Source organism: Lasioglossum baleicum, chromosome 16 (genome assembly GCF_051020765.1).
Source record: "Lasioglossum baleicum chromosome 16, iyLasBale1, whole genome shotgun sequence".
NCBI classification, from domain to species: domain Eukaryota; kingdom Metazoa; phylum Arthropoda; class Insecta; order Hymenoptera; family Halictidae; genus Lasioglossum; species Lasioglossum baleicum.
In genome coordinates, this window is record NC_134944.1 from 6735958 (window position 1) to 6757415 (window position 21458).

Consider the following 21458-nt stretch of genomic DNA (forward strand, 5'->3'; position numbering starts at 1 on the left):
TTTTATGCATTTATGACGGAAATAAATAAAAGAAAGAAATTTTTATTTGACTCCTGTTTATTTTGCATAGATATCCGCAGTCTAGTTATGAAGTAATTGAATTACCTGTGGAAAGATCATCTCGGAGGACCGCTTCATACGATAGGGTACGTGGCTGTCGATCTTGTCCGCGGACTCGTCGACGGGTATGTCGCTGCTGGAGGAGTCCGACTGCTCCGTTCTTTCGTCCTCCAAACCGTCCCTCAGATTATCATCATCCTCTTTCTCGTCGTCGGCCTCGGAAGCCACCAGAGTCTCGGACATCTCGCTGGTGCTGTCGATGCTGCCCAGATGGCCCGAGCTGAGAGACGCCAGGGACTTCATGGACTCCCTGGAGCTCATGGTGGTCGCCGCCGTGAAGTAATCCTGCGAGGTCGGCTTCGACGAGGAATCGACCGACATCACCGCGGTCTCGTACTCGGAAACCGTCGCGGAAGCTATACCGCCCGATTGAAGAGCCTCCATGTCCGAGGAGCTGGGTCTGCTGCCGCTGCCGTATTCGTAGTCGCATGATTGGTAGTTGCTGCTGTCCCCGGAGCTGGAGCCGACGTCCGCTTCGCTCTCGGAGGTCACTTTTCTGGAGGCTCTGCTGGGTTTGTGCCTTCTTCGGAGAACCGTCCTGGGTAGCGCCAGCGATGAGCTCTCGTCCTTATTGTCTACGTCGGAACCGGACCTGCTGGCGAGTATGGGACTCGGACGATCCTCCTCCTCGTCTCTGGAGTCCTCTTGGACGGTGGAACCGGCCTCCAGGTAATCGGGCTTCTCGGTGACGATCAGCGGCATGGACTCCTTGGTCAGGTGTATCGGCTCTTCGAAGCTGCTGAACGGCGACTCGTCGTACGCCGTCTTCGGCTCCGTACTGTCCTTCGACACCGATCGGACCGGCTCCGGGTGAAGATGAAGATGGGACGAAGCGACCGGCGAGTCGCTGCTCTTCGTCGTCGGCTCGGCCTCGGCACCGTCAACCGGCTCCGGCGACGGCGGTTTGTACAAAAGCGGCAGATCGTTCGGTATCGACTCCGGTTGCAGCTTGAACTGGAACTCGGACGGCGAGTCCTTGATCTGTATCACCGTCTCGCTGTTCTCGTTGAGCTCCTCGATCAGGTCCTGCTTCGCCGCCTCCAGTGACTCCTTCACCTCGGCGATCTCCTTCTTGACCACCTGGTCCAGCACGGTGATCGCGTAACGGGCGCTTAAATCGACGCTAGGGTAATAGTCTTTCTTAATCTTGAAGGCACATGTTGTGTCGGAAGGAACTGCTGTCGACGACCTGCCGGAGGCCTTCTCGTGCTTCTCGGTCGTCTTCTCGATGTGCCTCTTGTAGTCTTCGCTCGAGGGCTTCATCTTCGACAGGTAGGTCTCCGTCCACTCCTTCAGCTCGTCACCGGTGCGCTGACTCGCCTCTTCGACGCTCTTCTCGCCGTCCAACGTCGTCTTCTCTAGCTTCAGTTCGACATCCGGCTTCGGCGAGGGTCTGTCCTTTTTTGAAGCATCGTCGGTCTTCGTCTCCTTCTCGCTGGCCTCTTCCGCACCCTTCTCAACGACGTCCTCCACCCCCGATGTCTGATCGTCCTGCTCCTCTGTTCTGAGGTCCTCGTCCTTCGGTTTCTCCTGCTGATCGTAAGTCTCCTTCGGGTAGTCGTCCATGGACGTCTTCTCGTCGTTCTCGCGCTGCAGCATGTCCACCAACTCCTGCAGGCTCACGTCCAGCTTGTTCTCCACCATCTCGCTGTCAAAGTCCTGTTCCGATTTGCCTGCCGTTCTCCCGTCGATCTCCTTCGTCGACTCTATCACGCTGACCTCCTCCGAGGACTTGGTCCCCGACTCTGGCTCGAGATCCACCGACTCCTCCTGCGACGACAGCCTCTTCCGCTGCATCGACTCATACGCTTCCAGCTCCTGGTTGAAGATTTGCGACGGCTGCAGCGTCTCTGTGATCTCGACCTTCTTCTCCCCGATCATCCAAGTCGGCTTGATGTCCAGCTCCTGCAGCTTCAGCTTCGGCGACATCAACGGCGGACCGCTCTCATCCTCCAGCTCCTGCGGCTTCAGCTTCGGGGACATCATCGGCGGACTCTCTATCTCGAAACTGTCCGTCCGCTTCCGCTCCTTCCGTTTCTCCAGCGACGACTCCTGCACCAGGGAGGAGTCCACGTTCGTGTCCTCGGACACCGTGCTGGGACTCACAGTGATGTCCCTGGACCTCGCCATCTTCTCCAACGAGTCCGTGTCCCGTAACGAGGGTATCCCCCGGCTGGTCTGCTCGGAGATCTTGTGCTCGTCCATCTCCAACGAGGGAACGTCCACCGAGTCCTGTCTGGACTGACTGTCGGCTCCAGGCTCCAGGACCTCGAGCACCCAAGCGTCCGAAGTCTCCAACACGATCTTCTCCTGTTGCTCGGCGTCCTTCCCAGATTTCTCCTGCTTCTCCGACTGGCTCAACGTCGGCTTCGACAGATCCTCCAGCTCGTTCGTGTCCACGTCCATCGTCTCCTCGAAGTCGATCTGCTCGGACATGCTGCTTGGACTCATCGTGATGTCTCTGTCCAACAATCTCGCCTGGGAGGACGACAGAGGGAAGCTCTCCTCCTTCTCATGCAGCGAGGACTCCTCGTCCTTGGTGATGTCGTCGCTCAGACTGCTCCTCTCGCAGGCCTCCTCCTGGAATGACGCTCTGTCCTTTGCGGACCTGTCCGCCTCCTTGTCGGCCAACCTCCTCATGATACCCTCGAACTTGCGCGTCAACTCGTCGGCCAGCTTCTCGTGGTCCATCTCCGCACCCTCTTTGATGATCTGCTCGAGGTAGCCCTTGGTCAACAGCTCGGTCTTCAACGTCTCGGCCGACTTCGCCTCCAGCTCGCTCTCGATCGACTGGATCAACGTCTCCGCGATCGTGCGCGCTTCGATCTCCTTGAACTTCTGCCGCTGCAACTCTTCCAAGCTCTCCATTCTCGCTTCTTCCGCTTCTTCCGCGTGATCTTCTTCCGATCTCTCTTTCGGCTCGAACTCTGTCACCTCGAAGCTCTCCTTCGTCTCTTTGTGCGACTCCGCGTGCGCCAGCTTCTCCACCTGCGGAGAATCCTTTGCAGGCTCCTCGATCAATCTCACGTCGTCGCTCTTCAAGTCCGACACGTCTTTCTTGATCCTGATCGCAACGTCCGCGTCGCTCTCTCTCATCAAACTACTGCCAGCCTCGTGTGTCGTCACTCCTTCTTTGTCCGACAGCTTCTTGAACGTCTTCTCCTCCTTCGTCTTCGCGCGGGACTCCGACGCCGACGCGTCGATCACCTCCTCCTTGTCGGTCAGGTTCATCGACATCCTCTGGACAGTCACCTTGTCCACCTCCTCGCGCTTGCTCTTCTTCTCCTCCACCGTTTCCGTCGGCGACTCCTTCCGCAGCTGCGACTCCGAGGACTTCTTCCGCTCCACTTGCTCCTTCTCCTCGTGCGTGATTATCTTGTCCGTCCCGGTCAGGATCTCCGACGACTTCACCTCCTTCTTCTCGAGCATGCTCGACGTTTTCTGATCGATCTTCGACGTCACCGTCGAATAATCCGGCTTCCCGTTGTCCATGCCCTCGAACATCTTGAACGCCTCCTGAGGGTCCGCGAAGATCTTCGAGAACGTCTCGCTCTTCGTGGTCGAGTGCTGCTCCAGCTTCGAGGTCACCTCCTCGCTCGACTTCTTCTCGGTGATCGTGTACGTCCCGCTCTCCTTTCTCACGTGGGTGTCCTTCTTCTCAGTCGGCTTCGTGTCCACCACGCGTTTCGGTATCTGCGACTCGAACTCCTTCTTCTTCGCCGTGATCGAGACCGCCTCCGTCTTCTCCGGACTCGTCTCTTTGGAGGACTCGGACTTGCTGGGTGTCTTCGCGTCTGGGGATCTCGCTTTGGTCTCTTTCTTACTCATCGACGTCGAAATCGGGATTCGGGACTCTTTCTTCACCTGCTTCACCTCGGGAGCCAACTCCTCTTCGACTTTCGCCTCGTCCACGCCTGTTGGTTGCTCTTTAGCTTCTTCAGGTGGAACTACTTGATCTTTTTCAAGCTCTTCCGGTTTTCTTGATGCAGGCTCTCCGTCCTCGAGCCTCTTCCTTTCGGCGTCGTGCTGCATCTGCATAGCGCGTATCTCTTCCGCACTGATCATCTGGAAGAGCTCCGTCCCGTCCGAGTCCTGTGTTACGTCGCTTATAGTTTGCATTTTGCCGCTCTCGTCGCCGATCTGCACCGATTTCGTCACCTGCTCCTGAACCAGCGATCCATCCTTCTGCACCTTGTAGATTATCGTCGTCTCCTCCGTGATGATACGCTTCCCTGCCGACCTCTCTTTTATCACCTCTTCCATCGTCAGTTGCGGCTCTAAGGCCCCTTCTCGTTTCACTAGCTTGTCTAGCTTCACCTCCGAAATTCGTTCTGGCTGCGCTATACTCGTATCTACTTCCGGTTTTGAGATTGCGGGAAGCTCTCCGGCGACTTCTTTTAACTCTTGCACTTTCTCTGTGACCTTCTCGGGTTCCTCTTTAACCTCTTTGACTTCTTGCTTTTTCTCTAGGGCTTTCGCAGGATCTTCTTTAACCTCTTCTTTCTTCTTTTCTAGGACTTTCGCAGGCTCTTCTCTGACTTCTTCTTTTTTCTTTTCTAGGGCTTTCGCAGGCTCTTCTTTAACTTCTTCTTTCTTCTTCTCTAGGACTTTCGCAGGCTCTTCTCTGACTTCTTCTTTTTTCTTTTCTAGGGCTTTCGCAGGCTCTTCTTTAACTTCTTCTTTCTTCTTTTCTAGGACTTTCGCAGGCTCTTCCTTGACTTTTTCTGTCTTCTTTTCTAGGACTTTCGCAGGCTCTTCCTTGACTTCTTCTGTCTTCTTTTCTAGGGCTTTCGCAGGCTCTTCTTTGACTTCTTCTTTCTTCTTTTCTAGGGCTTTCGCAGGCTCTTTGACTATTTCTTTGACTTCTTCTTTCTTCTCTTCCAGGACTTTCGCAGGCTCTTCCCTAGCAATTTGTTTAACTTCTTCTTGCTTCTGTTCCAGAGCTTTCACAGGTTCTTCTTTAACAACCTCTTTGACTTCTTCTTTAACAATTTCTTTGACCTCTTGTTTCTTCTCTACATCCTTCGTGACCTTCTCCTTGACATCCACTTGTTTTTTCTCTAAAACCTTCTCTTTCACCTCTTCCTGTTTCTTCTCCTCAGTTACTGTCTTTTCCTCTTTCACTTCTATCTGCTTCTTTCCAGCATCCTTCGCAGGTTCTTCCCTAACAGCCTCTTTCACGTCTTCCTGCTTCTCCCGAGCATCCTTCTCTACAGGTTCTTTCTCAACAGCCTCTTCTCGTTTCTTCTCCGCCGCAGCCACGGTCTCCTTAGCTTTCTCCACAATCTTCGCGACCTCTTCTTCGGCAACTTCTTTCGCGTCTTGCCTTCTCTCTGCAATATCTTTCTCCACAACTGACACAGCTTTTTTCACTTTCTTCTCTTCCTTCGTATCCCTCGCAGTTACCTCTACCTTCGTTTCTTCCCTCTCCTCGACAAATTTCTCTTCCACCTTCTTCGTCTCCACAACAACCTTCTCTTCAGTCTTCTTGATCTTCACCAAACCCCTACCTTCTTCAGCAACCTCATACTTCTCCGATCTCAAACCCTCCTTATCCTCCTGCTCGTCTCTCTTCAGCTTTTCCGGCTCGTCGGTCTTCTCGGTCGCATAGTCGCCTTCCCTTCTCTCTCGTTCCTCCTTCTCGAAGAGCATGGTCTTCACCATCTCCTTCCTCTCCTCGTAGTCCATGTCCCTGGTCTTCTCGGACATGACGGAGGGTTGCTGCTGCTGTTTGCCAGGGAGCTTCGTCATCTCCTTCTGTATCTGCTCCTCGAAGTAGTGCGCCTTCTCGGCGACCGAGCATTCCGAGATGTCCGGCACGTTCAGGTCCTCCATCGTCTCCGATTTGTCGATCGGCGGCACGGCGTCCGTCGTCCCGTCGGTCGCGATGTTCTGCGTGACGTACAGGCTGTCGCTCTCGTTCACCGTTAGCTCGGACGTCCGCGAGACGTCCGACTCCGAGCGTTGGTAGCTCTCGCGTTTCCGCGAGATGTCCTCCCAGAACTTCCTCTTCTCCGAGTAGGTCTGCCTCTCGACGGTCGGCGACAGATCCTGCTCGTGATGGCCGACTACTTTACTGGGATAACTAGCATCTACAGATTCTAGGGGAGAAGCCGGTTTTTGCGCAAGGGATTCATGAATAGTAACTGCATCTAGAACAACCAAGAATTATGCTCACGTTACGACACTTTTATTCAACCAGTACAGCCGGCGCATATGTCTGTTGTCTAGGTACAGAGAGAGGGTATTTACAATCGCAGCTGCGTCGAGATCGCGACGGACGGTTGGGTTATGGTCGCGGTTAGGTGGACTGCGGGTCCTCGCGATTCTCGAGGACAAGTATGGAATCGGTTGTTTCGATTGCAAATCTCTGGACGTCGCGAGTTGTTCAACTGTGATTATTAAACTGCGGATCTTCATGCATTTATGGCTTCCAAAAAATTTCGGAACATGAAAATAAAATTCCACAAAGACTACTAGCACTGAAAATAAGATTTTACATGATTCCACGTTCCTCAAATTTCTCTAAAAAAATTGAACATTGCATAAACATCCGCAGTCTAGTGGTTATGTTGTTTGACTCTTGCGTTAATAATTCCTATTTTCAAGAAATTAAGTTTGGAAAACGTCAATTTTTCTTGCAAAACATAAATATTAACGTTTCTATCGACGCAAGGGTTAAAGCGACGTTGAACACCTCCGTGATTATGCCTCGTTGTTTATACTAAATGGAGAAAGTCGTTCGAAATTACTCGTCGACACCTTCAAGACCGATGACGCAGCGGCGGCGTCATTTCAATGTAATCGGTCAGTTCTTGGATTGCAACCGGAAATGACGTTCTACGGGCGAAGTAAACAGTAGAATAACATCCTCAAAGAATTGTTAACAACGACCGAAGCTGTTAATTGTACCGGAAGTCAAAAAATTAGATAACATTCCATACTTGGCCGCTGACTTCCAGACTGTAGATCTCTATGCGAAAATGCAAAATCATGTTATTTCCAAATAAAAGTCCAAGATTCGTTAGAAAATTAAAATTATGCCACTCGGTCTGTTAATGAAAAAAAGTTGTTGATACGAGTATTTTTGCAGTTTTGTAAATATGCAACAAATGTATAAAGATCTACCGTGCGCTGCAGAGAACGATTCGATTAGACCTCGGTGTTAATTCGATACGAAGAGAAATATCATAAATTGCAGCGGATTTAGTTTATATTTGAATGATATTTGTCGCGAGGAGTCGCAGTCCATATTGTTCAACGAGCGCCACACTTCTATCGGTGTCGAACGTGTATCTCCGTTAGAATCTCGGTAAGTTCGTTAACATTGAAGATAAACTCTGTTACTGTGCACACAACAATTTGCTCATAGGCGGCATATTATGTCAAGAAGATTAATTAACGAGATATCAATTATCCCTTGAACGTGTAACATGCATGCGACAAGTGTAAGCGAAAAATATATATTATATATTTATCTCTCTTTCTATATATATATATATTTATGCATATATATTCATATATATATTCATGTGTGTGTATGTCTGTGTAAGATAGAGTATAGTTATCGAGATAGGTCTAAGTTTTCCTTCAGATTCTACGAAGGTTTCACTTTTTTTTTTATATACGTCCTTAGATAATATATAGTATCCATCGACATTTTTTAATATTTAATATCCCATACGGTTGTCTATGATAATGTTCAGGACGGCAGTTTTGTCTGCAAGTACAAGTACAGAAAATTGTGTTAATCATCAATCGTCGACCATCGGGGGCGGGTTGTTTTTTGTTTCGTTAACAAAATCCTAGATAACATATTTTCTCATATATTTCCAAATACAGATTTTCCTCGTCAGACTTCTCGATAGAATTTTTCAGACAGCTTTCTCGCTCTCCGCTGGTCTTTCGTTATCGAGCACAGTTTCGAGCAAGAGACATTTCATTCAAAGCACGGTGCAAAAAGAAAGTAAAAAAGATGGCGGTCGATCTCGATGGACAAAACAACAACTGTGGCGGATGGTAGATGGTAGATCTTGGTAGTATGTGTCAGTTTACAGTGGAATTGTTAAACAATCGTAAGCAATTCATATGTTAGCTTGGAAAACCGAAAATGTGCATCGCCGAAGATAAATTGTTGGTTCACCTTGAGGATTCCGTGGTGGGTTTCTTTCCTGTCTTCTTGTCGATGTGGTTGATCATTTTGGGTATCAGAAGTTTTATCGTTAGGTTAGGTTAGATCATACTTACGTATTCACAGATTTTAGTCGTTGTTGCTTTTTAGATATTAATATTATCTGTTGATTCTTTAATTATTTATCTATAATATTATTTCTTAATTCCGGAGATTAAAATCGACTCGTTCTTTAATTATTTATCTACTGTTCTTCGAGAGGGTCCTCTGAGCAAACTGCTCACGAGGCAAGTAATTTTAATAAATAAGAAAGAATAATCTCTCAGTCTACTGAACTCGACGACTGCTTTAATAGTTTGTACACACTTCGACTGACAATAAAAAGATATACTTCTCTAAGCAACTGCAAAACAGAAAACTACGTCAACCCTCATGTCGAAACGATTTGTGATTCGTATCATCGCATCTCAAAGGAACACATTTTCCAACGCGAACAAGAAAAAACCAATTAATTTACAGTGTACAACGATAAACGGGTGAACCATTGTCCTAAGGTCAATGGGGTCCTGAAGAGCACACGGATTCAGAAAAAAAAGGATCTAGACTGCGGATGTTATGCGTTCACGACAAAAGTGGGTTCACCGTACAATAGTAGAAAGATAAAAATATTTTCAGAAGATCATTTAAAGCAGAACCCAGTAAGCAAACTTGCTCGATTTTGGACAGCACACCCTACTAGCATAAAGCGATACTTCTGCGTCCGAATCAGTGTCGCCAGGTCGAGAAAATCGAGGGGAAATAATGTACCCCCCTCTCTGATGACCAGACCAGCCCACGGCACGGTCAACGGTCTTAGTGGGGGACGTTGGATTGTGCTTATGGTAGTGAAATGGCATAGTGGAAGGGGAAAAGGAGGAGAGGAAATGAAGCCACTTTCTACCTCAACTGGTGACACTGCGTTGGAGTCTGCTTATATTAGTGGAATGAGATAGTGGAAGGGGAAAAGGAGGAGAGGAAAAAGGTACCAGTTGGGTAGCACTCGGCGACACCGGTCCGAAGAAGTATCGCTTTATGCTGGCAGGGTGTGCTGTCCAAAATCGAGCAGATTCCGAGCATCCTGAGCTTCGAGCGCGTTCTGACAGCTTAATGCTCGGCATCTGCTGGCATCGTACCATTGCAGGCTGTGCTCGATGTCTGCTCGAGGCAGGCCTGGCTGACTGGGAATATTCGCATAAAGATCCGCAGGCTAATCATCACGCTGCGACAAACGGCAAAACCACCAACGAAACAGCAAACGAGTATCAATCTGAACACATCAATTCCACGTGATGCACATTTCTTACTATACCCTCCGCGAGGGGTGAAACATCCCCAACCAGAGGTGAAACCTGGATAAACGAAAAATCCCCACGGATCCTCTTACCGGTCCCCTAAACTCCCTACTCGACCTGTTCAACGTCCTCAACATCTGTGTGGCAATCGCTGATCGCTTCGTCACTGGCGTCCTTAACATTCAACAGGTGGTCGGTTTTGTTAACGTTCTTCATGACGATCTGCGAGGTGGCGACGACGTCCAGATCCTCGAAGACCTCTTTCTGATTGAAGCAAGCCTCCTCCATGAGTTCCTCGTCGGAAATGGTCATGTCCTCTTCGTCGGTGTTAATCAGAACCGTGATTTCAGGTGTGTTGCTGTGAGCCTGTCGACTGGGAGCCTCTTCGAGGTAGATCCTGTTCCTGACCTCGACGGAGAAAGGTCCATCGCCTTCCTTGGTGGTGATCGTCTCTCCGCTGTACTCGCAGAAGATGTCGGACCTCGGCTTCACGAAGATCGTAGCCTGGACCTCCTCGTCGGCCTCGAAGTCCTCAAGATCTGTCTCTCCCGTACAGCAGTTCTCGACGACGTTCAGACTGCTCGGACTGTTCTCTCTGATCTCGTTCTCAGTCTCGCTGGCGTAGATCTCGTCGACGTCCGTCAAACTCTCGACGAAGTTGTTGCACTGCAGGGTGTCCTTGCCGTTCTCATCGAGTGCGTCGTCCATGTCGCCTGGCTGCGTGTCCTCGTTGTCCTTCTCTTCCACGGTGATGGAGATCATGGGAGCTTGAGGGGGCACGTCCGATAAGTGTCTCGATATCCGTCCCGCAGGCGTTATGGTCGTCAACTCCCCTTCGCTGTCGGTGTCCGAGAAGTGCAAGGACGCGTTGCTCACCATGGCGTTCAACTTCCTGCGGGTTTTCCGCTTCACCTTCGTCCCTGTCACGCCGTCCTTCAGCTTCGAAGGACTCGAAGGACTCGTCGGATGCTTCGAAGGACTCAGCGGAGGAGCCTTGCTCGGGCAATTGATCAGAGTCTCCGGAGGATCTATCGCCTCCGCCGGCTTTTCCGGAGGGGCGCTGTGCCCGTTCGTTTCCGGATTCTCCCCCTCCATTTTCGGACGCTCCGAGAGTCGGTTTTAACGATTCCGCGAGACTTCGCTAGCGCGGTTTGTTAAACAAATTAAAAAAACCTGAAACTGAAGAGCCAGAGAGAAGAAGTGAGGAGATGGGACGGAGACGTGGCAACCTTTTCGCTGCTGGTCCACGCGATCGTGATAACATGATTTGTAAATTAGGTCTGACTTCGATTCATTTTTGTAGTGAATGTATAAAAATTCGCTTGATCTTTCGGACTGTTTCAAACTTCATTTTAAAATCTGTGCTATTCGGTTTTGTAACAATAACGTGATAAATACTCCCGATAAAATGGAACATTCGAGAGCCTGGCTTTTACAGACTGCTACAGCGAAAAGGTTCACGAAAGAGAACTCAACAGAAAAACGATAAAAAGACGGAACAGAAACGTTCAACGTAAAAGAAACTCACATTCGTGTGATCACGGCGGTGTTATGCTCGAAGGAAGGCGACAGCTTATCGCGAAAAGACGTCCATCGAAGGTTCGCTGCGAACTAAACGTGTCTGTCGCATTATTTTTTTGTACGGTCCGGCCGTTTGTTGATACTATTATGCGTAATTGAGTTAGGGAAGCCATAGCGAACGCTCGAGAGCCGTAAGCAGATTTGTTTGTCTTTGTCGCCGTAAACGAAAATAGCATTGCGATGCAATATGTTCACGGTGATATGACTGATGCGAACGATGATCGGCCGACGATGATATCACGTTTGTCGTACGGCTGAAATCGAGATCATTTCACGATCGGTGTGGATCGTCGTTTAATCGTGCACTCTCGCATGTTACGTGTTCGTTGCGTAATAATGTCGACTAGGATTATCAGGGTAATTGATATTCAATATCGATGTCTCTGTGTGTACGTGTGTATAGATGGGTTTTCGTTTTTGCACCTGGTGCTTTGAATTGTTCGACTAGAAATTATCGGGTCGTCTTCCGAAGAAAGACGATGCAATTTCCACGTTCGCTTGCGGTTCTCTTGATCGACAAGCTCGCCAATATTTATCTTGTCTCTTCTACTTCTACAAATCGGCTTAAACAGCTTTGCCGGGCGAGCTTGAACCTTCGTGCTTCGCCAATATCGCTCAAGCTGATATTAATTACGTCCTCTCTGGCAAGGAAAGCCAAATATACATCCTTGCCTAAGCGTTCTCTTGGCATCGGCAATTTACAGACATAGTATCAATATTCTTCTGACAGAGATGTTTAAAGTGGTCCAACTCGTCCAGCAAAGCTGTTTGCAGTTTCAGATGCAGGTCAGCGTCATACCTGTTCGTTCCTTTTGCAGAGTATCTGTTATGAATTTCTTTTCCGACGGTGAGGTTTCTCTACGATCATCCATTTTCTCCATTTGTTCTCCTTTGTACTTTGATTCGTACGCATCCAGTTTCTGATTTATGATATTCGAATCTTCGTATTCTGCAACAAGGAGAAGACATGTTAAAGAATGTATTCGACGTTCTTGAGAATTCTTTTAACCTTCTTTCTGTGCATGGAGTGCAAATGCACCCCAGAAAGTTGACCAATGGAAAATTTCCAAAAATTATCTAGGAGTCCTATCTGCGATATGTTTCAAATTGAAGAAATTTCACAGATACTTCAGCAGACAAAACTTTGTGGGGTCCACTTAGCAGTACACAGAGAGAAGGTTAATCTTTCTACTGTTTTAAATGTCAATTTTGTTAGAAGTACGAAATTTGTTTAATAGAAGAGACAGGAGCCCAGCAAAAATATCTGTGCGATTAAATTTCTATCAAATATAAATTTCTCTACGTAATAATCTTAACACGCTGAAGATAACGTCTGTAAAAGTTGGATAATCACCTTTCAATTTCTTTGTGTCGTCGATTTTGGCGGTGCTTTCTGGAAGAACGATATTTAACACGCAAATCGGTTGCTGGGGCGGTTCGCCCTTGGCCACCTTCGGCTCTTTCATGAACAGCATCCTAGCGACAGGGTCTAGCAAAGGATCTTTCACTTTGACATGGAAAGACAGACGATTCTGCCGGAAAGCTTTGAACGTGAACTTCAACTGCACCCCGGACTTCGTCACCGGGACCAAATTCCCGCTAAACTCAATGTACAGATCTTTCCCGTCGAGAGCCTGCAAGTACCGTCTCATTATTATAGTAATCTATATCCCGACATGCATCGATTTAAAATTGCTCAGGTATTTCGATGGAGAAACATTAACCACATCAAGATACAAAAACTGGTCAACGTTTCAAACGCATAAACTTCCGCGGTCTACCACGTCGTATCGATTGTTACGTTACCCCTCGATTTATGCGAGTGATACATTTTCCTCGTGGTTTCGTTTTATGCGGTGTAAAGCCGCGTCAATCAGGTTTATCGATAGAAAAATGACGAGGCGTGAAAAACGAACGAAAGCGGACAAAAGCGGGTGACGCGATCGAAGAGCACAACGTGTTCGTTATACAATTCATTACATAATAATTAAATCGAAGAAGAAAATAAAAATCGTTCGTGCGCGTGGGAAATACATAATCGACTTGATCGAGGAACATGAATAAGGAAAAGAAAAGAAATTATAGCATCGTTCCTATTCTAGAAAAACAACGAAACAAATACGAAAGAATAATTGAAAAAAATGCCGTTTATTGCATGCTAATAAATAAACCATGATAAGTATTATGTGATAAACAATAATTACTTCGACGTCGCGGCTTTTTACAATTTCGACAAATTCCTCTTGCCTTTCCAGAGTGTGCATGCCTTCCTTTCCGTCTGTCATGCACAGTATTCTTAATGTCGCTTCGAACACGTCCGTTCGTTTCGTGTAAATTACAAAACTGCAAAAACGAGAAATTATGTCTGAGCGTGCAGGTATTTATTCTCAATGTTCAGATTCAATTTGCACGGCTTACTTGATTATGTACGGCACGTATAAAGACTCCTCGTACAATTCGGTCGCCATCTTCGAGACCGCCCCTATGTTTCGACAATCCATCAACCAAAAACGTGCCGACACTGTCGTGGTGAACGACACTCTGTCGTTCATAAACGTCAACGGTGTCGAACCGGTTACGTCTTCCCATTGCGATTCGCTCGTGCCACCTAAATTTCATATTTTGTCAAATAACTCACTTAATCTCGATTACTTTTACTTGAAAAAAATCACACGTGCACTTCAAATACCAACGAATACGTGTGCAAAATCCTAATGCAAAAGGTTCAGTATTTTCTCTAAGGAAAATTCCTAATACTCTTTAACCCTCATCCGTCCCTTATGTCAATTTTTCCCGAAATAATACCGCTCTGTTATTTGTCGGAAAATTTGTCCGAAACTTCGTAACTTTTAAAATAATGTCTACCTTGTTGTTTCATCGATCTTTTACCACTGTGTCAATTTTACGCCGAGGGACAGATTCAGTTCGTGAAATGAGCGACGGATGAGGATTAATAGTTTGCATGAGACTTGCACATTTGCATTCACACTCTCTAATCCATCATGCTGCGAATGCTTTGGCCAGTTTACCTGCAATACTGCAAAGCAGACGCAGCGTGGGCGTCTCTCCGCCATACTGATTAATCATCCCCTTGTTGGCAGCCTCCGGCACCGGTATAGTGAGGGTGATAGGTTTATGGAATTTACGACGTCTGGGTTCTATCGTTATCACGGGGGACACAGCAACGCAATTGCCGAGCAATTTCGCTGTCAGTTCTGCAGGAATCACGTGCGCCTGATCGAAAATAAAAATTTCTATAACATAATCGTTGTCACATTGAAAAACTCGACTGATCATACGAAATCATGCTTGCCTGCAATCCGACTTTGATTTTCTTGGTCAATGCTCCGGGTGGAAAGACTGCTTGCACGTGATTGGCCACGCTGGATATTAAAATTCCACCCTCGGCACCGATCACGTGGACTTCCTGCTTGATTCTTGTCACCACGGCGAAATACTGCGGGAATTCCGTGGTGATTATGCGAGTGATTCTTCCCGAGTGTGTGGCGCTCATTTGGGGATCTGCGCATTCAAAGAACGTGTTAAATAATTGTCTGGACAGCAAAGTTTGTAGCAACATTTATAAATATAGAAGGATTAGTTTAGAATAAGATAGATAGAATAGATAGAAGGAAATAGTTTAGGTTTGTTGGCACTACCGAACGGAGCCCACACAGTCTGATCATTCTCGATAGAGTTGTCATGCTCCTTCCAAGTCTCTCCGTTCTCGCTTCTCAGGATAATAATCTCTCTCCCTTTGCCTTGGATAGACGCAAAGTGTGGTATGTCTATTAAAACCGGTCTGAAACGAGATCAAAGCAGTTTATGAAACAAATTGTCTCCTCAGAATTAAAACAATTCTTTGCGGTCTTGATCGTTGTGAAAAATTGATTGTTTATAGTGTTAGGGGATGATTTACCCAAGGAATGCTGCACCGACCGGCCCCATCTCGATTATGCGAGTCGCCAAAGCCTCTCCCTCCATCAGAGGAGGAGGATTTGCCACTTTGCTGGGCTTTACCAGTCTACAGGTAACACGGGTCGGCATTGTTGCTCTGCGAGGTGGCACAATGATGCGCACGCCACTGTGCCTGCATCCTTTCATTGCACCGCCGCGTGCATCCACCAAAAAGCTCACTAAAAATCTGCAAATTTACACCGTTAAAATCCTCTGGAAACGTCCATTATTTCCCGAAAAATGTTTAACAATAACTCGCAACGCCACAAGATAACAAATTCTATATTCACAATGGATCACATACTTTTCAAACGCTATCTATCTTCTTCAAGCTACAGATTTTCTATTTAAAAAGAGGAGTGATCTATTCTGTGATCCATTGTTCATTACAGCGTTCATATTTTTAATTGAATCGACAGTAGTCGAATTTACTTACGATCTGAAATGCAGTCGGCTAAAAATAGAAACATTTCTCTATTAGTCGACATTAATCTTCAAACGAAGCGTTATGTTCTCGTTGCAGCGCATCGCTGAACTCATCAATCGCATCTCCAATTAATAGACAGCGAATTTTATGCATTCATGACAAAAAGCAACAGTTTAAAAATACATTTCTACTCCAGTTCGTTGGAATTCAGCTAGGAAATTTTCATTCTGCATAAAGGTCCGCTGTCTACCGATTAATAAATGCACACGTACCCTAGATTGTAGCCCTCCGTGTCGAAATTCTCTGCCGTACAGTAATTATTACTTTGCGTGAACTCCTGTTTGCCTTCTTTCGTCACTGACATTGGAAAAACTCATTAAAACACGAACGTGATGTTTCATAATCATCGATGGAAATGAACGTTACCTTGTCTGTGTATCGGATCGTCTCTCGTCACGTCGATAGGAAGAGAATCGTCTCGCAAACTTTTCATTAGATCCGCGGTCAGATAGCGGTACGGTTGTTCGCTAATTAGCGCGTCTGAACCTGGAAACACACGAATTCGATTAGCTAATCAAACGAAAAATTACAGAACTATATATATTAATTGTTGGAGAACAACATCATCATAAACGAAAAACTTCTGACAATGAGACAATGACGTTTTGTCTCAAACCGGATGCAATTCTATCAGATGACTGCATATTTTCATAAACGTCGCAGACTGTACTGAACTTTTCTACTTGTTAATAAAACTCTATTCTTTAAAATTGAACCATTGAATTTTATTTGCGAATCGGCCACGAACTTATGCAACCATCTGATATTAAATCTTGAGTGGTATTAAAATAATTCGCACCTCCTTCGTCGTCGGAGTCGGACATGAAGCTCGTCTCTTGCAGACTTTCGGGTGCGATCACTTTGTATTTCTCGTCCCAATTTTTGTTATCAGGTGCCAGGGTGTCGTACGACAGCCCCTTCAACACTTCCGTGACAGATATGTATCCTAATTTCTGAGCTATGTTCAACGCGGTTAAACCGTCCTGGAAAAGTCCAATAAAACATTTAACAATCTACCCCTTTGCATCGTTATCATTAGGAGACTGCGAAGTGCAGAATTCCGTGGACATTTTACTCACGTTAGTCCGCGCTTTATGGGACGCATTCCCTTCCAACAAAGCGGTAACAATGTGAGCATGTCCTTGTTGAGCAGCCTGATGAAGCGGCGTGTAGTTCTGATTGGTCTTCACGTTAATGTCCGCGTTATGCTTCAAAAGGAACCGGATCATCGACAGATTTCCAAAATGGGCGGCCACGTGGATCGGACGGTAGCCGGTCTCGGTCTCGCTTTCAACGTTCGCGCCATTTTTCACCAGAATCGAGGCCACCCTGATGAAATCCTCTTGGGCGCATAGGTGCAGTGCCGTCAGACCGTTCTAAAAATAGCAATCAATTGTTATATCAGACATCAACGCTTTAAGGGAGTTTTATATTTCTCAAAACACTCTACAGAGAAATTATTCATGCAATTTTGGGTATTTTTACTTGAAAAAAATCACACATGTGCTCTAAATAGCGATAGATACGTGTGCAAAATCTCAATGCAGAGGGTTCAATAGTTTCCCGGGGAAAAATACCTAATCATTTGTAGCAGTAGTCTGATACGTTACCTTCGACTTGTGATTAGGGTCGGCACCATGCTCGATCAACAGATTGGTCATGTCGTAGTGGCCCTTCTGCGCACTGAGATGCAACGGGGTGAACCCTGCCTTCGATTCCGCGTTCGCGTCCGCTCCATTTTCCAAAAGGGTGGAAGCAATCTCCATCTGGGAATCGTCAAGTTGTTATTTTTTTATCGTTCGGATGCAAGGCAGCTGTTCGATGAATTTCAGTTACCTGATTCTTGCGAGCCGCGATGTGCAAGGGTGTGTGTCCATTTTGTGAAGCGAGATGCGGCGACGCACCCTTCTCCAGCAGAAGATTCGCCACGTTCGGATGATCGTAGTGACACGCCAGGTGCAACGGCGAGATGTCGTTCTGAAACATTCCGCATCCTCCATTTTAGTATGCTCGATGGATTATAAAACACATCTTTGAAGAATTTGGACTTTTGTATACAAATCGTCGAGAACCAATTGTATTGAAATTTATCAACAAAGAGATTCGAATGTTAGTCCACGATTGAAATTCATTTAATATTAAAATGATATCACATATTTTAAAAAAGAAAAGGTAGCGGAACAGGCGAAAGAAATATTCAACCGCGTCGCTATTCTCTTAAGTAGAAACAGCAGTCGATGGTCAGACACGAGTTTGACATTGCGTTTTCTCGACGAGTTTTTTCCAAGGTTTTTTGATCAGTTGAAATTTTAATAAGTGAAGAAAATGTAGATGAATTGCACCAACCTTTCCTTGAACGTCTAACACGCTGTTCCTTTGCAGAAGTATCTTCGCGACGCTCATGTTGCCATATTTAGCCGCTATATGCAAAGGAGTAAAACCGTTCTTAGTGGTAGCGTTAAGGGAAGCGTTATTTTCCACAAGGATAGCGGCCACCTGCGTATAAAAACATTCATTTCTTTTTTAAATAAATGTTTACCAATGCGAACAATGTATTAAACAACGAGGTTTCAAATAGAAAAGTCAATCTTTCGTTTCCAAATCGATTCTTCCAATTCGCTGATGTTCGAATTCAACCAAAAATTTGACTGAATTTGGAAATAAACTTTTGTATCGTAAACCCACGCATGGACAATTGTTCTTTGACTCTCGGAGATGTTAATTGGAATTTAAAATTGCAACGTGTTAGTTGTTACTAGACTGCGGATATTTATGCGAGTATAAATTGTCGAATATTCGTGAGACAGCATAAATTCCGCGATCTAATTGTTAAATCACTGAAAGAGAACATCGAGTTAAGGAACGTGTTAATGAAGTCTAGAGAATGATTAGCAGGTCCAACGAGATGTAATGTACAACAGGCAAATTAAAAAACGGATTGTAAAAAAATATTTATGTATAGCTTACCTTCGAACCGCTAAAAATGACAAAGCTCGTGAACACTACTCTCACGATTGACTTTTTACAGGATGCAAGAAACGAGATGATACTTAATTAACACAGACGTGACTTTTCTACGAGACACAGCAGTCCTCGCGAAAGGGCGCACACCCGGCAACAGATCGTTTCCAAAACTGTGAGAAGCACTTTTGCGAGAACTGCGACAACATGTCTAGTCGCAAGATTAAACTAAGTTTGTTACAGACATACTATACATAATTTAATTCGTAGCCAGGCTGCAGATTTTACGGATTAAATCGACGATTAAATATCGCATTAAATTTTTCAATTACACAAACATCCACAGCCTGCTCGTTACATAAACGATGAAAAATAATTTCGGTGCTTGGAACACAAGTGTGACAACGAGGGGGCATTAATTAAAAGAAAAAGAAAACATGCAGAAACTGTAAAACTGAAGTAAGGCAACATAAATAGTAATCAATGTGACGAAACGTTTTATTAAAATTCCATACATGTAAATAGCTTAACGTAAAGTATAACGAACGCAAAATAAAAATTTCGTGACAGGAGACGTGAGATGACGCGCGAGATGATGCGAAGTGATGGAAAAATTTACAGGAATAAATAATATATATAATGTAGAACGGGGGGGAAAATAATAATAAAGTTTCAGGTGTCGCAGTTGGCTATATAAGGTATTCGCGTAGTCTCGTCCAAAATAAATAGATTTCGTTTTGCGTGCAGATATGTTCCGCTATTTCTGTGATTTCTTTGTACATTACCTCCTCCTGGCCCTCCTTCGACGCAATATGCAGGGCTGTGTACATATCTTTCGTGGTGGTGTCGACGGCCGCGCCATGTTGCAGAAGTAACATAACAATATCAATATTTCCTAATCGCGAGGCGATGTGCAGCGGCGTTTGTTGCTCCTGAAAATTATATACAGCCACGCTGAACGATATCGACGACGTCCGTGTCCGGAACTGTGCTATCGAGAACTGTCCAACAGAATTTCACGCTTCGTGGAAAGCGGAAATTTGCTGGACAGTATGTATAGTTCGCCCTAATTACTTTATATAATAGTCTAACCATTCGACGAAAAGTTCTGTCGATAAACGTGAACAGAAAAGAAGCACGAGAAGTAAGACTGGTTAATAGACTGTATATATGCTAAACAACTGAGTAAACGTGTATTTGTATGTGCATGTTATTTAAATGTTTTATATTGTACAAAATACACAAAACATCTCGTAAACCATTGAGAGCATGGAAAAATGATTGGTACAAAAGTTGTTCAGTAAGGAAGGAGACATCGTTGAGTGTAAACAGATTTTTTGTCTCCATCTTTATAGAGGAGACTTCAAGGTCATCCTAATCTTTTCAAGCAGATTCTAGCATAAATTTTTGTGTGGTTATAGTACTTACGAAACCGAGTAACTTTTGTTCGAAACATTTTCCAAAATTCCACGCCCGTCGAAAGTTACGGCGGCTTGAACGATAGGGGTGGTTCCATCCCTTCAGCGTTACGGCCCTGTAACTTTTTATACGCAGGAAATTTTGAGAAACGTTTCATGTAAAAGTTACTCGGTGTTCGAAGAACTATCTGTACATCTAAAAATCTACCCCACAATTTTATTAAAAAATTACGTTGACCTTCAAATCTCCTCTACGATGCCACGAACAAAAACGCTATGTATGCTATGCTCTGTTGATTATTATACCAAACAATTTTTATAATAAGAATTGTTCTTCTATCTTGGATGGTTTACGAGATGTTGAAGGTGTCGGATATCAATGGTGTTCCGCGACGTTCAACGGAGATCCCCATGATCGAATGATTGGTTGAAAGACTCACGTGTCTTCGGGCTAGATGATTCAATGACTTACCCGTGCGCGAGCATCGACTTTAGCTCCGTTTCTTAATAAAATTCGAATAATGTCTGTCTGATTAGCCCTAGCTGCCAGGTGCAGCGGTGTTTCGCCCCTGACGGTGGGCACGTCGGGATTCGCCTCGTGTTGCAGCAGAAATATCACGATATTCATACATCCCATAAAACTGGCCACATGCAACGGAGTCAGTCCAGACTGTAAAATATAGACACGTTTCATTAACACAGTAAAACAAATAGCCTCCTCCTTCCAGAATGCATACACACCCTCGGGACTATGCACAAACATATCCAAACACTTACAGCACTAACATGTAGCACACATCAAAATAACCATATCTGTTATCGAGCAAGACAGCATTTATTAACCAGTCTTTGAATAAAGAAAAATAATTCATCGATCCTCAAGTGACAAAATCGTTCGTCCTGTCTCGTTCTTTTAGTATTCGATCAGATTCTGTACACTACGACGACGATACTACATACACAAGAACAAATACACTAGCAAATACACTGAGATATTCTAGCAAGCTCGATTCGATGAAGTGAATAGTTAAAAAAATACTTTGAAAGTCGCCGATGCGTCTCGACGTCCAGTTTTTTTCAGGACAACGCGTCGAGAATGCGTCACAGTTGGTATCAAGGTGCATGCACAACTAAAGAAACACAGTATGTGCGACTCTGACATGTCCGATTACCTCGGTCGTAGACTCGATAGACGCTCCGTGTTTCAACAACAGCTCGACGACTTTGATTTTGTTCTTCTTGCACGCGATGTGCAACGGCGTGAAGCCGTTTAACGCGCGTGCATTCGGGTCGGCTTTTCGATCGAGGAGCAATTTCGCAACCCTAACGTGCCCACAATGCGCGGCGACATGGAGCGATGTTAAATAATCGATTGTTACTTCGTCGACGGGGGCACGGTGATACAACAATACCCTCGCTGCGTCTACGTGATCCCCTTGCGATGCCATGTGCAACGGCGCGAGACCATTCTG

At 45.7% G+C, this 21458-nt stretch overlaps 2 protein-coding genes across 6 annotated transcripts in view; both read right to left on the reverse strand.

Moving 5' to 3' along the window:
* LOC143216947 (uncharacterized) overlaps positions 1-21458 on the reverse strand; it is a 41549-nt gene that overhangs the window by 6338 nt on the left and 13753 nt on the right. For all 5 annotated transcript variants that reach the window (XM_076440525.1, XM_076440526.1, XM_076440527.1 and 2 more), the window contains 20 exons: positions 21159-21455; positions 20459-20656; positions 19354-19500; positions 17954-18103; positions 17444-17584; positions 17218-17373; positions 16687-16983; positions 16407-16590; positions 15974-16093; positions 15820-15904; positions 15557-15574; positions 15083-15307; positions 14823-14965; positions 14477-14685; positions 14193-14397; positions 13582-13771; positions 13368-13506; positions 12518-12797; positions 11963-12112; positions 106-6272 (listed from right to left, as the gene is read on the reverse strand). In XM_076440525.1, coding sequence (XP_076296640.1) covers positions 106-6272; positions 11963-12112; positions 12518-12797; positions 13368-13506; positions 13582-13771; positions 14193-14397; positions 14477-14685; positions 14823-14965; positions 15083-15307; positions 15557-15574; positions 15820-15904; positions 15974-16093; positions 16407-16590; positions 16687-16983; positions 17218-17373; positions 17444-17584; positions 17954-18103; positions 19354-19500; positions 20459-20656; positions 21159-21455 — 9501 coding nt within the window. The remainder of the gene's footprint in view (positions 1-105; positions 6273-11962; positions 12113-12517; positions 12798-13367; positions 13507-13581; positions 13772-14192; positions 14398-14476; positions 14686-14822; positions 14966-15082; positions 15308-15556; positions 15575-15819; positions 15905-15973; positions 16094-16406; positions 16591-16686; positions 16984-17217; positions 17374-17443; positions 17585-17953; positions 18104-19353; positions 19501-20458; positions 20657-21158; positions 21456-21458) is intronic.
* Positions 8578-11252, reverse strand: LOC143216982 (uncharacterized). The gene is made up of 2 exons (XM_076440644.1): positions 11111-11252; positions 8578-10761 (listed from the first exon to the last, which is right to left on the reverse strand). Exon 2 carries the CDS (start codon positions 10675-10677, stop codon positions 9691-9693), a length of 987 nt encoding a protein of 328 aa, XP_076296759.1. The 5' UTR covers positions 10678-10761; positions 11111-11252; the 3' UTR covers positions 8578-9690.